Source organism: Lagenorhynchus albirostris, chromosome 10 (assembly GCF_949774975.1).
Source record: "Lagenorhynchus albirostris chromosome 10, mLagAlb1.1, whole genome shotgun sequence".
Taxonomy (NCBI): Eukaryota; Metazoa; Chordata; class Mammalia; order Artiodactyla; family Delphinidae; genus Lagenorhynchus; species Lagenorhynchus albirostris.
This window is the reverse complement of record NC_083104.1, coordinates 39,761,001-39,778,094: the sequence shown is the minus strand read 5'-3', so window position 1 is coordinate 39,778,094 and position 17,094 is coordinate 39,761,001. Positions and strand designations below refer to the sequence as shown.

At 41.3% G+C, this 17,094-nt stretch overlaps 1 protein-coding gene across 1 annotated transcript; it reads left to right on the top strand.

The window, feature by feature from the left end:
* Nucleotides 1–344: 344 nt before the first annotated feature.
* Nucleotides 345–16,739, top strand: ZNF589 (zinc finger protein 589). Its single transcript, XM_060163898.1, is given in 6 exon segments — nt 345–354; nt 508–563; nt 10,293–10,419; nt 16,207–16,246; nt 16,248–16,636; nt 16,639–16,739. Coding segments are annotated over 6 exon segments (723 nt in total).
* The last annotated feature ends 355 nt before the right edge of the window (nt 16,740–17,094 follow it).

Sequence of the window (17,094 nt, the reverse complement as noted above, 5' to 3'; positions counted from 1 at the left end):
AATGCTGTTGTAGTGGTCTTTAATACCTTCTACTCTTTACTAGTGCTCTTGTATATAAAGTAAGGAAAAACGTTGAAATTTTAAAAATTCATTTTTCTTAAATCACATTTATATTTCTGTGTATAAAATTTTCATAAACTTTTTTTTGGGGGGGGTAACTGGAGCCATGTAATAAGTATGGGAAAAAAAACTATGCCTTGTCGGAACAGTTTTGCTGGTTTTTAGGGTGGAAAGATGATGGGTACTTAGAATTTACCTTATTATATTTAATTAAGATCAGTATTTCTTTAAAAACATAAGTAAACAGGGAAGGGGTGTAGACCGTAGAGGTTAACTCAGGCGTTATGGTGAGAGGTGAGAGGAGCTGAGGTCCTGGATGGGATAAGGAGGGGCTGAGACTTCTGGTTCAGGTGAGAAGGCACAAGTGGCCACAGCTGAGACTCAGAAGGGTTCTCAGGAATAATCCTGATAGGCCTGGGTTCTCAAGGCTGCTGTTTCTTCCCCCAGTTCTGTCTTTTAAGGACTCTGCCAGACTTGGTAAAGAGGAGAAGCCTAGATATCTGGTGAGTTGGGGCCACCTTTCTCTTCTCTGAAATGCTAGCTTATTTCTCAGAGATTCAGCGCATCTCTCTTTCTTGGGGAGGGAGGCAGAGATGAACACTGAGGTGGCCATCAACGTTCATCAGATCAGCATTCACGCCTGTGTTTGCCGTTGTGCTAGGCACTTTAAAATGATTTCTGCATTTAGTTTTTTTTTAACTTTTTGAGCTTATAGAAAAACATAACTAAGTTTAATATGAAGAATTTAGGGCATTCTAAAACATAAGGGTAACTTTTAATAAAAACGTGGGGTTATTAAAGTCCTAAAATGCACTATTAAAGTTCCCTTCATCAGAGTTCACACAAATAATTATATTACCTTAATAGTATCTCATAGTCTGGTCTTATACACTGGACTTCTTTTTAACTATTACTGAAATTTTCAAGCATATCTAAAAGTAGAAGAAAAGAGTTAATGAACCCTCATGTATCCATCAACTTACTTCAGTAACTATCAACTCATGGCCAGTTTTATTTTTATTCTTTTATTTTTTTATTTTTTTGTGGTACGCGGGCCTCCCACCGCTGCGGCCTCTCCCGTTGCGGAGCACAGGCTCCGGACGCGCAGGCTCAGCGGCCATGGCTCACGGGCCTAGCCGCTCCGCGGCATGCAGGATCCTCCCGGACCGGGGCACAAACCCGCGTCCCCTGCATGGGCAGGCAGACCCTCAACCACTGTGCCACCAGGGAAGCCCTCATGGCCAGTTTTGATTCATCTCCAACCTTACTGGATTATTTTAAAGCAAATTTAAGACATGGTACTGTTTCATCCATAATTTCAGTCCTGTGTTTATCCTTAAAACAACTTTATGAGGTAAAGAGAGTCCCCCTTTGGGAGACGTCTGGTTCAGAGGGATTTCGTGACTTTCTTATAATCACACATGAACACCTAAATTGAATTCAGATTGCTCTGACTCTCAAAGCCATGAGTTTTCTGTGAGGCCTTCTTGACTTTTTTTCATTCTAGAAAACTATTCAATGATAAAAAGAACATGGAGAATTCACCTTCTTGTTCTGATGCTTCATCCCACCCTTGCTCCCCTGATCCCATCTTCTTTTCTACACCAAAAGTGTAATTTACTAATTCTTGGGTACAGGACTGTGTAAAATGCTGTGAACTAGCCAAACAGAATGTAAGTACACTGTCCTTATCCTCAAAGAGCCAGTAGTCTTTGGGAAATAATGCATAGAAATAGGAAATAATGACACCTGGTAATTATGATGAAGACAGTTAAAACAAAATAGTTCAGGGAAAGACATGACTAAGTGTTAGCCCGTAGCTGTTAAAACAATGCACAGCCACAAAGAATGGTCTTAGGTTTTGGATTGACAATCAAATTAATGGTACACAATTCATTTTAACTCTGCATTAAGTCTAGGTAGCTTCGTGAAAGGATACAGGACAGAAAACATAGCAGCTACATCACTGGTATTTTCCTCAGGGAATTTTGCATTAGCGATGGTCAGTTTCCACGCCCTAGGACCACAGATACCAACCTTGATTGTCAGAGATGAGAGTGACTTGGGAGCAAATCACTTTCTTCTTTTTTTTTTTTTTTTTTAGCAAATCACTTTCTAACAAGGAAGTAACTGCCTTATTTCTGCTGCCTCCCCAACACTTTATTGAGATTGCTTTGTATAATCTAGGTCCTTTGCATTTTCATTTAAATATTAGAATCAGCTTATCAGTTTCTACAGTGAGATTATTATTATTATTATTTATTTATTTATTTTTTGCGGTACGCGGGCCTCTCACTGTTGTGGCCTCTCCCGCTGCCGAGCACAGGCTCTGGACGCGCAGGCTCAGCGGCCATGGCTCACGGGCCCAGCCGCTTCACGGCATGTGGGATCCTCCCAGACCCAGGGCACGAACCGGCGTCCCCTGCATTGGCAGGCAGATTCCCAACCACTGCGCCACCGGGGAAGCCCCCAATGAGATTATTTTTTAATATAAATTTATTTATTTATTTTTGGCTGCGTTGGGTCTTGGTTGCTGCGCGCGGTCTTTCTCTAGTTGCGACGAGTAGGGGCTACTCTTTGTTGCGGTGTGCAGGCTTCTCATTGCGGTGTCTTCCCTTGTTGCGGAGCACGGGCTCTAGGCACGCGGGCTTCAGTAGTTGTGGCACGTGGGCTCAGTAGTTGTGGCTCGCAGGCTCTAGAGCACAGGCTCAGTAGTTGTGGTGCAAAGGCTTAGTTGCTCCGCGGCATGTGGGATCTTCCCAGACCAGGGCTCGAACCCATGTGCCCTGCATTGGCAGGCGGATTCTTAACCACTGTGCCACCAGGGAAACCCTACAATGAGATTTTGATTAGAATGGCTTTGAATTTTTACATCACTATGGGGGAGAACTAACATCTTAACATTATTGAGTGTTCTGGTCCATCAACACAGTATATCTTCACTTATACAGATCTTTATCTTAGGAATCTTACAGTTTTTGATGTACATGTCCAGCACATATTTTGTTAAATTTATCTCTCAGTATTTCATTTTTGTTTTGATGTTAGTGTATTGGAATGACACTATTTTTTAAGGTTTTTTAAAATAAAAATTTAATTTAAAAATAGTTTCAGATTTACAGAAAAATTGCAAGGGTAGTATATAAAAAGAATTCCCATATATCCCACATCTAGTTTTCTCTGTTATTAACATCTTACATTAGTATGGTATTCTTGTCACAATTAACAAACCAATTTTTATGTTATTATTAACTAAGTCCATACTTTATTCAGATTTCCTTAGTTTTTACCTAATGTCCTCTTTCTGTTCCAATATCCCATTCAGGCTATCGTACTGCATTGGTTGTCATGTCTCCAAGGAGGTGTTTAGGTCAGATATTTTATAGATTGTCCCTTAATTGGGATTTGTCCAATTTTTTTTTTTTTTACATTTGGGACATTTATTATTACAAAAATAAACATCCAGCGTTCCTGTAACCAGAGAAAGTAGGTACAAATCCTCATTATTTTAGGCGTCACTTTGAGTAAGAGATACTGTTTTAGTATTCTTCAGCTGTCATACCTGAATATCACAGATTGGGTGACTTAAACAACAGACATTTATTTTCTCATAGTTTTGGAGGCTGGAAGTCCAAGATTAAGGTGCCAGCAGGGTTGGTTTCTAGTGAGAACTTTCTTCCTGGCTTGCAGATGGCTGCCTTCTCACTGTGTGTCCTCACATGGCCTTTCCTGTGTTCACATGCACATTCCTGGCATCTCTTCCTCTGTTTATAAGGACACCATAACTTTATGACCTAATTTAACTTTAACTATCTCCCAAAAGGCCGTGTCTTCAAATGGAGTCACATTGAGGGTTAGACTTCAACCTATGAATTTTGGGGGGATGCAGTTCAGTCCATAACATTCCATCCTCATCCCCCCCATTCACATCCTTCTAGCATGCAAAATACATTTACCCCAATCCAACAGCCCCAAAAGTTTTAACCCATTCCAGCATACTCCAAGTCCAAATTCTCATCTGTTTATCATTGAAATCAGGTATGGGTGAGACTTGATGTTTTTTCTGATTAGACTGAGATACAGTTTTCTGGGAGGAACACCACAGAGGTGAAATACTCTTCTTATCACATCATGCCAATGGTAGATAGTATCAGCATTACTTACCACTGTTAATGTTAACCTTGATCATTTGGCAGAAGGAGGGTTGTCAGGTTTCTACACTGTAAAGTTACTACCCTGCCTTCCCCATAACTTATACTCTGGAAAGAAGTCACTATGCAGAGCCCACTTGAAGGTGGGTACAGTCTACCTCTTGGAGGGTCGAGTAACTACATAAATTGTTTGGAATTGTTCTGCATGGGAAATTTGTCTATTCTCCTCCATTTATTTATTTATTTGATTTATTCATTTATTTATATCAGTATGAGTCATGGTTATGTATTTTATACTTTGGGTTATAACCCAGTATCACTTTATTTTGTTGCTCATATTGTTTCAGGAGCTCTTTAGTTGGTTCTTGTGTCCCTTTGACGTACTCCCATTATTGTGGTTTTTTGCCTTTTTTAAGTCCTTCCTTACTTTCTGGCTCTACAGTATGCTCCAGGCTCATTTTGTTTATGTCCTGCTCCAGTCCTCAGATCAGCCATTGCTCCTTTCATTGGAGAATGATATTAGAAACCAAGATCTGTATGCTAGGTGTGCCCTTTGCTACTGGAGTGTCATTGCTTCCAGGCCCTCTCGGCTGACAGAGAAAAGAAATGTGATTGTGTATACTAATCTCTGTATATACTCGTTTATAAATATTTCTTTATGTAATTATATTAAGCTAAAGATGAGTTTGTTCTGATGCCTCCAGCTCAAATCCATTACCACATGGATCATTCTAGCCTCCTCACCTTGCTTATTTATAACCTCCCACCAACAGTGAGAAACCTGACTTCCACTATTCACCATCCATTCACTTAATTTTTCAATTCCAGTTTATAAGTATAGTGACTTCAGAATTGTTTACCTGTGCCCCTGTGGAAAACAACTTTATGAATTAGCATATAGTACTTATTTATATATAGTTCCTTTTGTCTACAGACGCCACTCATTTCCAAAGTAAGCTACTTAGATTAGCTCCTTTTTTCTCCACCACCTTTAGGGAGGTTATTTCACATATTTGTAATACATTTTTTTCACATTCTTCATTCCATCCTGGGATCCCCTGACCTCCTGAATGAATTTTTAAAATTTACACACATTAAGGTTTATACTTTTTGCTGTAAGGTTCTGGGGTTTTGATAAGTGCATAGTGCCATGTATCCACCATTACAGTATTATGCAGAATAGTTTCACCCCTCTAAAAAAAATCCTTGCTTCACCAGCCAAACCCTCCTGTTTTTTTTTTCCTTTGGCTCCACCACACAGCACGTGGGATCTTAGTTCCTTGACCAGGGATCGAACCCGTGCCTCCTGCAGTGGAAGCGCAGAGTCTTAACCGCTGGACCGCCAGGTAAGTCCCTGATTTTGTTTCTTTAGCCTGTTTTTAAGGTGAGTTACATTGATTGCTTTTCAAGTGTTGAACCAGCTTTGCAAACCTATAATAAGTCCCCCCTGGTTGTGGTGTATAGTTCTTCTTACACATTTTTGGGTTTGATTCGCTTGTATTTTGTTGGGGGTTTTTGTGTCTGTATTCATGAGATATACTGATCTGTGGTTTTCCTTTCTAATGTCTTTGTCTGATCTGGGGTATTCTAATGTCTTTTCTGGTATTAGGGTAATGCTGGTATTAGGATAATCAGTGGATAACCACTGATCTGTGGTTTTCCTTTCTAATGTCTTTGTCTGATTTGGGGTATTCTAATGTCTTTTCTGGTATTAGGATAATGTCTTTGTCTGATTTGGGGTATTCTAATGTCTTTTCTGGTATTAGGATAATGCTGGCCTCGTAGATGAGTTAGGAAGGGCTCCCCCTGCTTCTGTTTTCTGGAAGAGGTGTGGAAGTCTTTTGTGGTACAAAAGTTTTAATTTTGATGAAGTCCAGTTTATTTTTTCTTTATGGATCATGGTTTTGGTGTCATGACTAAGAACTCTGCCTAGCCCTAGGTCTTGAAGATGTTCTCTTATATTTTCTTCTAAAAGTTTTATAGTTTTACATTTAAATCTAATATCCATTTTGAATAATTTTTTGTATAAAGTATGAGGTTTTAGGTTGATGTTAATTTTTTTACCCATGGATGTCCAGTTGTTCCAGCACAATTTGTTGAAAAGACTCTTCTTCCTCTATTGAATTGCTTTTGCACCGTCATCAAAAATCAATTTGATGTACTCATGTTGGCTTTTTTCTGGGTTCTCAGTACTCTTTCATTGATTTGTGTCTATTCTTCCACCAATATTATGCTGTTTTGGTTATTGTAGTGACCAAATAGTAAGTAATAATTTTAATATCAGGTATAGTGACTCTCTCACTTTGTTCTTCTGCTTCCTTTGCCTTATCATATAAACTGTAGAATAAGCTTGTCTGTATCTACAAAAAATCTTGAGATTTTGATAGGAATTGTTTTAAATCTATAGGTGATTTTGGGGAGAATTGACATCTTCACTGTGTCAAGTCTTGCAAACCATGAACATGGTGTGTCTCTCCATTTAGTTAGATCTTTGCTTTCTTTCATCACCATAAAGACTCTGTACAAATTTTGTGAGATTTATGTTTTAGCTATCTCATTTTTTTGAAGTGATTGCAAATGGCAGTATGTTTTTAATTTGTTTCCATGTGGTCATTGCTAGTATATAGGAATGTGATTGACTTTCGTGTGGTCATCTTGTATCTTGTGGCCCTCATGGACTCATTTATTAATTCTGTGATCTATTTTGTAGATTATTTTGGATTTTCTACATAGACAACCATGTTATCTGCAAATAGGGACAGTTCTGTTTCTTCCTTACCAAATGTCTATGCTCTTATTTCCTTTTCTTGCCTTATTGCCCTGGCTGGAGTGTTTGATTACTTTTTGAGAGCCAAAAATTATTTATCTTTAAAGTCAGCTCTCACTTAAATATAAAACATTATACTGCTTAATTATAATAAATAGTAATAACAAATATTTACTTCATGTCAGGCATTGATCTAAACACTTATTAATTCCTTTAATCCAACAACCCTGAAAGTAGATGTCATTATCAAACCCATTTTATAGATGTAGAAACTAAGACAGAGAGTTTATGTAAGTTACCCAAGGTTACATATTTTATAAAGTAATGGAGCTGGGATTTGGGTTTGTGGCATTTGGTTCTGCAGGTTGGGTTCTTAACACATCCATTGTGCAAAAATCCTGGCTTTCCTTCTAGCTGAGCCAGTCTTATGCTTAAGTGAGGGAAGTAGAGGGGGAAGAGAAAACAAGAAAGAAATGGAGAAGTTGCTGGAACATGAAAGACACAAGGTGTGAGCAAGAGAAAGTGTGAGACCTGATGTAAGAAGAATAGGGGAAAGATTATTAAGAATATGAGGACCAGAATACGCCAGAAGCAGCTGGTCATGGAAAGCTTGAGAGGGCCCCACGCCATTCCCCCCATAGGTCTTGACTGCCTAATTGTGGGTCCCAGCTTGTTGTCTAGACATATGTCTTCCCTCCTACACTATACAAAGCCTGACTGCCTGGGCTGTCAGGGTGTGTATTTGACATCCCTCCCCAAACCCACACACCCAGTGATTTCTGTATTTATACCTAGTTTCCCACTCTCAATTCAGCATCATTATTATTCTTTACTCCTTTTGCCACTTCTCTGTATTGGATTTTAAATCTATTTTAGAATCTAGCTCTGAAGCAGGACTGCCTAGAAGCTCTGGCTTGGTAACCTTGTGGCTCAGTCCACCACCTCAGCCCTCCAACTGTGGTCTTTGATGTGACAGAAGCTTAATTAGTTTAGTTGTAGAACCTGGAGTATACATCACCAACTCCTAGGGTGTGAAAAACCACTTAGAGGGTGGGCTAGATAGAAGACTGAAACAGACCTGAGAATAGGAGGAAGCAAGTCAGAAAATAGGCATTCAGGGTGATCAAAGATAGCTGAGAATGATGTACACATGTCCCTCAATTCCACAGACTGAAGGAGCTTGGTAGTTAAAAATCTAGGGCAAGGCAGTAGTGACACAGACAACCCAGAGGTTGCAGCAGATGGTAATGGATTAAATAATGCTTGAATTCAATAGAAGTAAGTAATTTGGTGACTACCATGAGACTTGAGGGCAACACCACCTTTTAGGCATAACTAAAGAGAGAAAATGTCTCTGAATATACCTATTCTAATAAGAAGAGACCTGATGAGAAAGCATGTGGTATGGTTCTAGTATGCAGAAAGTTGAAGCAAGGTTTCTGAGACTTGGAAGAAATAAAGAGGTGAGAGAAAACTGGTGCATGACGGAAGAAAAAGCAGCTTGCAGTGAAGAGAATAAGGGCTCTGGAACCGTGAAGGACTGTTTTCCAGTCCTGTTGTTTTCTTGTCATTTGGGGAAGTTCTCTGGGCCTCAGTGTTCTTTCTCTGAAATAAAGACTGTAATATCATTCTTACAGTGATGATCTTGCGATGTAGTTTCATAAAATGTAAATATGTTCCTTAAAAATTTTTCCATAGGTTAAGGTTAAACTTCATTTAACTGGAAATGCCATTCTCAGGAACCACTACTTGCCATCCTCCCTGCCAACCATTTTATATATTCAAATATTGCCCTACATATTGAGCGAGAGGTTGGAGGGCTTTACAAAAGGCAATGTCAAAATATATACAGTGATAGGGATCTTATAAATCACTTTTCTCAAGCAGAGAGATCTGTGTGTGAGTGTGCGTGTGTGTGTGCGCGCGCACGCACACACCCAGCGACCTTTATTAAGCTGGCCAGATGTTCAGTACATACTTAAGTCTTTTTTTTTTTTTTTTTTTTGCGGTACGCGGGCCTCTCACTGTTGTGGCCTCTCCCGTTGCGGAGCACAGGCTCCGGACGCGCAGGCTCAGCGGCCATGGCTCACGGGCCCAGCCGCTCCGCGGCATGTGGGATCTTCCCAGACCGGGGCACGAACCCGTGTCCCCTGCATCGGCAGGTGGACTCTCAACCACTGCACCACCAGGGAAACCCCTTAAGTCTTTTTTTAAAAAAAATACATTTATTTATTTATTTACTTTTGGCTGCGTTGTGTCTTCGTTGCTGCCCGTGGGCTTTCTCTAGCTGCAGTGAGTGGGGGCTACTCTTTGTTGCGGTGCGTGGGCTTCTCTTGTTGCGGAGCGTGGGCTCTAGGCGCGAGGGCTTCAGTAGTTGCAGCATGCGGACTCGGTAGTTGTGGCTCACCGACTCTAGAGCACAGGCTCAGTCGTTGTGGTGCAAGGGCTTAGTTGCTCCACGGCATGTGAGATCTTTGCGGACCAGGGCTCAAACCCATATCCCCTGCATTGGCAGGTGGATTCTTAACCACTGCACCACCAGGGAAGTCCCATAGTAGGTCTTGACCAGGCTGGTTCACTACAGTGCCCCACCTTGCCTCCTTGCCTGCGCTCCCCATCTCACCCAGACCCCACACATAGAGACACCTCTCAGAACCCACACACATGACTGGTTCAGGCAGCAACTGTCTACTCGTGATGAATGCTCTTAGGCGTAAGCCTTCAGAGCGGCCGATAATTTGGCAATTAACTAGCAGGCTGAAGGAATACAGTTTGAATCCTTTGATAAAGCTTGGCGTGCCTCAGCACTATCTCCTTTTGTTCAGAGAAATATATTTTCATCAGTGTTAACAAATACTCATTCTAGACCTGGCATGAGGCACTCACATTTTTCTCTATAGTCCGAGCTGCCTCTTATTTTTTCTCTAATCTTCATCATTTCTTAATGCCCAGTATAAGCCCTGCCTCTGTGCTGACTTTTCTTACTTCTGTAGCTTGTCTTCTACCCTCCATTCGAATTTCATCCATTATAAGTTGTCACATTCATACTCCTGAACTCTGCTTTAATGTTTTCTCATTGATTCAAAAATAATTTTCCCAATTAAAATGTAAGTGTTTTAGGGCAAGGAGTGTGTCTTATAGATTAGTCCTGCTTTCTGCATGTTATAACACCAAACCAAGTGTGGAGTAATGCCCAACCCTGCAAACCCTCAGATCCGTTACTTATGTAGCGAGATTCTTCAGGACAGCCAGTTCCATTCTCCATGTGAAAATTGATGGTGACTTGATGAGTATGAATTTGTTGGTTGATTTAGGGACCAGTGAAATTCGAGGGTATGGTTGTGATTTTCACTGAGGCAGAGTGGAAGAGACTGAGCCTTGAGCAGAGGAACCTATTCAAAGAAGTGATGCTGGAGAATTTCAGGAATCTAGTCCTGTTGGGTGAGGGTATGTTCTCTTTCCTTAATTTTTCCATTCATATATTTATTGACCATATAGCCAGCCAATGTTCTAAGCTCTTAGAACACATCTCTGAATAAAACAATAAAGCATTTTTTTGGTCATTCTAGTATAGTGACATATACAATAAATAGCATATATAAGTAAATTATGTATGTTAGAGGATAATAAGCTCTACATAGTTTTAAAATATGTATAATATATACAAATATAAGTAGAGCAGAATAAGGGGGATCCAGGGTGCCGGGGTGTAGAGGCAGGGGTGGGTGATCAGGGTAGGCCTCTGTGAGGAGATGGGTGTGAGTAAAGGCTTGAAGGAGGTAAGGAAGTTAGATATGTGGATGTAGTGGGAGACTCTTCTGTGCTGGGGAACAACCAGTGCTGAGACCCCGAGATAGGAAAGGAAGGAGGCCGGCGTGATCAGAGCACAGAGAGCAAGGAGGAGAGGAAGGTAATAAGAGAGGCCTCTCTGTGTCCTAGAAGTTAAAAAAGCTTATAGTGTAATTAAATCTGTCCGTTTTGTGTTTTATAGGTTATTTGATATTATAATCATATTTTTCTTCATTTATTTAAAACCTGAAACAGATTATTTGTCTAGGATGGTAAATACAAAATTATTCTGGATATTCCTGCATTCTTAAGAGTCCTGTTTTCAGACTTGCACATAAATTTCTGTCAGAAGCTTTTTCAAGAATTTTCTCTATTTGGCATAGCTATGAATTAATTAGTTCTGATTTATTTTTGTCTGCTTGGATCTGTTATGAACTGTTTTCCTCGGTTTGAATTGGCCCAATTTCACTCCACTTGGCTTCTGACCTAGTTTCTCCATCTGTCTCAGTGAAGAGTCACCCATTTAAATTTGCTTTCAGCTGGCCAAACTAATTTGGTCTTGTTTTTACCTTGTTTCGTCTGGTGGTCTTCTTCTCTGTCTCTGTGCTCATGCATTTCATTGATTCTGAGAACTATATTAAAATTATCTCAAAGTAAATTAATCTTTACATGGAAACTTTGGATCCTGTTGGGTCCATTTCATACTTCAAACTGTTTTGCTGCACTTGATTCATCCTTCCTTTTCTCTATATATTTTTCTTTTATTGATGAATTACTTAAAACAAATCCCAAATAATGTGACATACCACTCCTAAATATATCACAATGTAACTAATAAATAAGGACTTTTTTTTTTATATGTAACCACATTATCTGTAGGGCTTCAGTATCATCTGACACTTGGTCTATGTTCAAATTTACCTGATCATCTCAAAAAAGTCTTTTTGAGAATTTGAATCAGGATCCAGACAAGATCCACACATTCCATTTTTTAAAAATATTCCTTAAATCTGTATCAGTTCTTCCTCCCTCTTCTGGTTTTTCTCTCAAGGCCGTGGATCTGTTTGTAATTCTCTGAATCTAGAATATAAATCTATTTTAGATAATATTCTAAAGTAGTTTTTACATAGTAGATCGTAAATCAAGGGAGAATAGTTTTGAACTTTATCAAGAAGTGTTCACCAGGGACTTCCCTGGTGGCGCAGTGGTTAAGAATCCGCCTGCCAATGCAGGGGACACAGGTTCAATCCCTGGTCTGGGAAGATCCCACATGCTGAGGAGCAGCTAAGCCCGTGTGCCACAACTACTAAGCCTGTGCTCTAGAGCCTACAAGCCACAACTACTGAGCCTGCATGCCACAACTACTGGTGCCCACATGCCTAGAGCCTGCTCACCACAAGTAGAGAAAGCCCACGTGGAGCAGTGAAGACCCAATGCAGCCATAAATAGATAGATAGATATCTAGATAGATAGATAGATAGATAAAATGCCATTTGCAGAAAAAAAAAACAGACGTGTTCATCAGCATGAAGAACATGGGAATTTCCCTGGTGGTCCATTGGTTAGGGCTCGGCGCTTTTACTGCCGTGGCCCGTGTTCAATCCCTGGTCAGGGAACTAAGAACCTGCAAGCCGCGCAGCACGACTGGAAAAGAAAAAAAAAAGAAAACATCACATGACCAATGGCATTGCTGGTTGTAGTGTTTGAGTTACCACCCATACAGCACACCTATGTCTGTCACCAATATAGTATACACATGTCATCAGTAAGGCACATCCATGTCTGTCTGCATTTGTAACTGTCATGTCCACAGTGATCTGCCTGTAGCTGTAAGCATCTCATTGCTTCATTATGTCTCCTAATGTAGTCCTGTGAAATTCATATTGAAATACATAATTTTTTATTGTAAATTACTTGCTTTTATTTCTCTTTTATATTTTGGTTAGGGCATTACATTCTTTTTTAAAAATTCTGTGTATGGGGACATTTTATTAAATATGAATCTCATTGCAAGACAGTAAATGAGATGTTACAAGACATAGACTATGAAAAGGAGCCTTTGATTCTGACAGTATTGAGAACGTGTCTGTCTTCTGCCTAACCTTTTAAGTTCTTTCTTAATTAACTCTGTTCCTATCACTTATTCATGCAAAAGTATTTATTAACTATTATATGTTAGGTCCAGTTCTGGGTTCTTGGAATATACCAGTAGTATATTTGGGAGAAGGGTGTTCCAGACATCGGAACCAGCCAGTGCAAGGCATCAGGAGGGAGTTCAGTGTGACTCAGATTGGAGGGAATGAAGGATGGAGTATAGATGGAGTCAGAAAGCCGATAGGTTGTGAAAGAATGTGGAACCCAGTGGGCCACTCTCAGGGCTTGGTTTTTACTCTGAACATTACGGGGTTTCTTGGGTTTTTTTAAAGTAAGGTAAAGAGTTCTATTTATTAGGAATGTAGAATAAAGAAGGAAGAGATTGGAATGGGCTTTAGTCACCTGCTCCCATCCCATTCTTCTATTCCTGATCCCAGGGCAGAACTCTCATGGCTCTAGGGAATACTTCCTTTGGATGGATGAGGGTCCTGGCAAGATTGGTCTCAGTAGATCCTCTGGAGCAGCATGGCTTAGCCACCCCTCATTCTGTCCTGAGAGTAGTCAGTGCAGTTGGACTGGGTGTCTGGGAATCTCCTGATCAGGAAATCTGGATGGCTTTGTAGCCCTGGACTGTGGTCAAAGCCCAGAATACCTCCTGTCCCCAGATTTAGTCTATAGGCCAAATTTGGTTAGTTTTTCCCCAAACAGATTATTCTATGTCAGGGGGTTTAATTCTCACTGGCTTCTTTTCTCCAGAGACCTAGTCAAAGCAGCAAGAATCTCATTATTTGCTTCGAAGCTTTTTTTTTTTTTCCCTTAAGGACAGGTTTAGTAGAAAATAATCCTTTGTATGCTGATTAGTTCAGAGTTATCTGTGGTTTGTATAGTATTTAAGAGCACATCCCAAACCCTGTTTTGTTTCTTCTTTCTTTGTGACTGTGAACAAGTTACTTAACCCTGCTAAACTATTCTCTGCTGCCTTCTGCATTGGAGACACCAGACTGAGTGACTCCTACATCAATCTACTCTTTCTTCTCATAGGAAAAGTCACAAAGTACGTTCCCCTGTAGGTCATAGGATTGTTCTCTCTTGTTGGAAATAAACGGTTGTAGCTGTGTGTGTCAGTGTAACTGGTTATGGCTTAGGAGATAATTTTAGTGTAAGTGCAGATACAAAGTTGAAGATGCCTCTGATACTTACTTGGAAGATTATTTATTGGAATAATATATAGAATAATAGGTTCTGCTGTGGGTTTTTGGGGGGGTTTTTTTGATTCAAGTAAAAGATGTAAAATGTAAAAACTGACTACAGTACATAATCTGAATCTAATCATAGGAAAATGTCGGCAACATTCTATACATATTCTAGAACATGAGGAATGTTCCCTAAAAAAAGAACCCTATTCTTCAAAAATGCCAGTCTCATGAAAGAGACACTAAAGGAAACTAAAGAAACATGAAAACTAATTGTAATATCTGATAGTAGACTAAATCCTGTACTGTAGGGAAAATGCTATAAAGGACATTATTGGATCAATTGACAAAATTGGAATATATATGATAGTTAAAGTATTATGTAAATGTTAAATTTACCAGAGTTCAAGCGGAAGTTTTCGTGGGGCAACTGAGAAGGACACAGTTAAGATGGAGTTTCCAGCCCAGTGAGTCTGAGGGCCAGACCGTGACCCCATAAAGCATGATCTCCTGTCCAGACTGTGGCAGGTGTTGAAGCAACTTTCAAATTCTGCCCCTACTGTGGAAAACCTTTACCTACAGAGGAGCACGAGGGGTCCCAGACCTTTGTCAAGCCGTCTATGTCATCCTCCCAAGCTTGGACTCCTCCCCTGAAATCTACATTCATATATATCAGACTGCCTGCTTGACATCTATTGGATGTCCCGTAAGTGTCTCCACATGCCCAGAACTAAGCTCCTAATATGACTGCCGCCCCCGCACCTGCCCCTTCCATAGACTATCCCATCGAGGTAACAGCAGTTCAGTTTATTCAGTTTCTCAGACCATGAAGTCATCCTCAAGTCCTCTTTCTCTCCCACCCCATGACTGCAGCGCTCCAGCAGATCTCATCATCTCTCCCTTTAAAAGTCAATGCCGAGGGCTTCCCTGGTGGCGCAGTGGTTGAGAGTCCGCCTGCCGATGCAGGGAACACGGGTTCGTGCCCCGGTCCGGGAAGATCCCACATGCCGCGGAGCAGCTGGGCCCGTGAGCCATGGCCGCTGAGCCTGCGCGTCCGCAACGGGAGAGGCCACAACAGTGAGAGGCCCGCGTAACGAAAAGAAAAAAAAAGTCAATGCCGAGGACTTCCCTGATGGCACAGTGGTTAAGAATCCACCTGCCAATGGAGGGGACACAGGTTCGATCCTTGGTCTGGGAAGATCCCACATGCCGCGGAACAACTAAGCCCATGCACCACAACTACTGAGCCTGTGCTCTAGAGCCCACAAGCCACAATTACTGAGCCCATGTGCCACAACTACTGAAGTCTGTGCGCCTAGAGCCTGTGCTCCACAACAAGAGAAGCCACTGCAATGAGAAGCCCGTGCACCACAATGAAGAGTAGCCCCCACGTGCCTCAACTAGAGAAAGCCCGCATGCAGCAACAAAGACCCAACGCAGCCAAAAATAAATAAATAAATTTATTTAAAAAAAAAATTTACCAGAGTTGATAACTGTATTGTGGTTATGAAAGTGAATATCCCGGGCTTCCCTGGTGGCGCAGTGGTTGAGAGTCCGCCTGCCGAAGCAGGGGACGCGGGTTCCTGCCCCGATCCGGGAAGATCCCACATGCCACGGAGCATCTGGGCCCGTGAGCCATGGCCATTGAGCCTGCGCGTCCAGAGCCTGTGCTCCGCAACAGGAGAGGCCACAACAGTGAGAGGCCCGCGTACCGCAAAAAAAAAAAAAAAAAAAAAAAAGTGAATATCCCTACTTTTATGAGACACACACTGAAGTATTTAGGGGTAAAGGGCATTGATGTATGCAGTTTACTCTCAAATGATTCAAAGAAAAAAAATATATATACATATATGTATACACACATATACATACATAACATACAAATGTTAGCAGTAGGTAATTAGGGTAAAGGGTATACAGCTGTTCTTTGTATTGTCCTTATTCTTGCACCTTTTCTGTACATTTGAAATTATTTCCAAATAAAAAGTCCAAAGAAGTTGAATGGAAATATAGGTCTGGTGAAGCATGTCTTAGAGAGACAGACATTAACGGCTGTGAATGATTAATGGGCCAGATCTTACTATGAGACAAGGAAGAAAAGCCCAGCGAGCCCTTCCTCTGACTACTTTGACTGAAAACTTTCTTTCTTCAGCAGATTCAAAGCCAGAAGTCCGTCCCTGGCCCCTTTGCCCTCTGCCCTCTGGCCTTTGACGGTCAGCAATTTCTCAGCCACCATGAGCTCTGCAGTCATCTTATTCCATATTCATGTGCAGGAAATCAACTCCAACCAGGGGATCCTTGCCCAAATGACCACCAGCAGCGGCAGCAACAACATTCTGATAAAAACCACTGGGGTGCCAAAGCAGAAGATCAAGGAATGGGATCTACACCTTTGTTTTGGAGAACAAATGAGAAGGGGACTTAAGTGGTTTTCTCTAGCCCACCCCAGGGACCACCAGTAAGCTCTCAGGGAGGCAACAAAGTGTTGAAGGTACAGCTCAGTCCAGCCCAGAGGGTAAGCTCTGGGGAAGCAGACAACATTCCTGAGAGGGTAGAACTCTCAGGATTTGGAGCAGTCAGGTTTAGAGGTGTGGACCAGGTTTTAGCCAGAAGTCAAACCTCTTCAGACACAGGCTGTCACGAGCAGAGATATCTCCTGTGCAGAAAGTGTGGGTGAAGCTTTAGCAGGAAGTCACATCTCAACAGACATCAGAGGACACACAGGGGAAAAGCCTTATATATGTGGGGAGTTGTGGTCAAGGCTTTATAGATAAGTCACCCCTCTACAACCACCAGAGTACACACTCAGGTGAGAAGCTTTATGTATGCAGGGAAGTGTGGGCAAGCTTTTAGCCACAAGTCACACACACACAAGGGAGAAGAAGCCCTTTGCATGATGTGTGGGCGAGGCATTAGTGAAAAGTCAGACCTCATTAAGCACCAGAGGATTCACACAGGGGATAAGCCTTATGTGTGCAGGAACTGTAGCCAAGGCTTTAGGGTGAAATCACACCTCATCACACACCACAGGACATGTTCA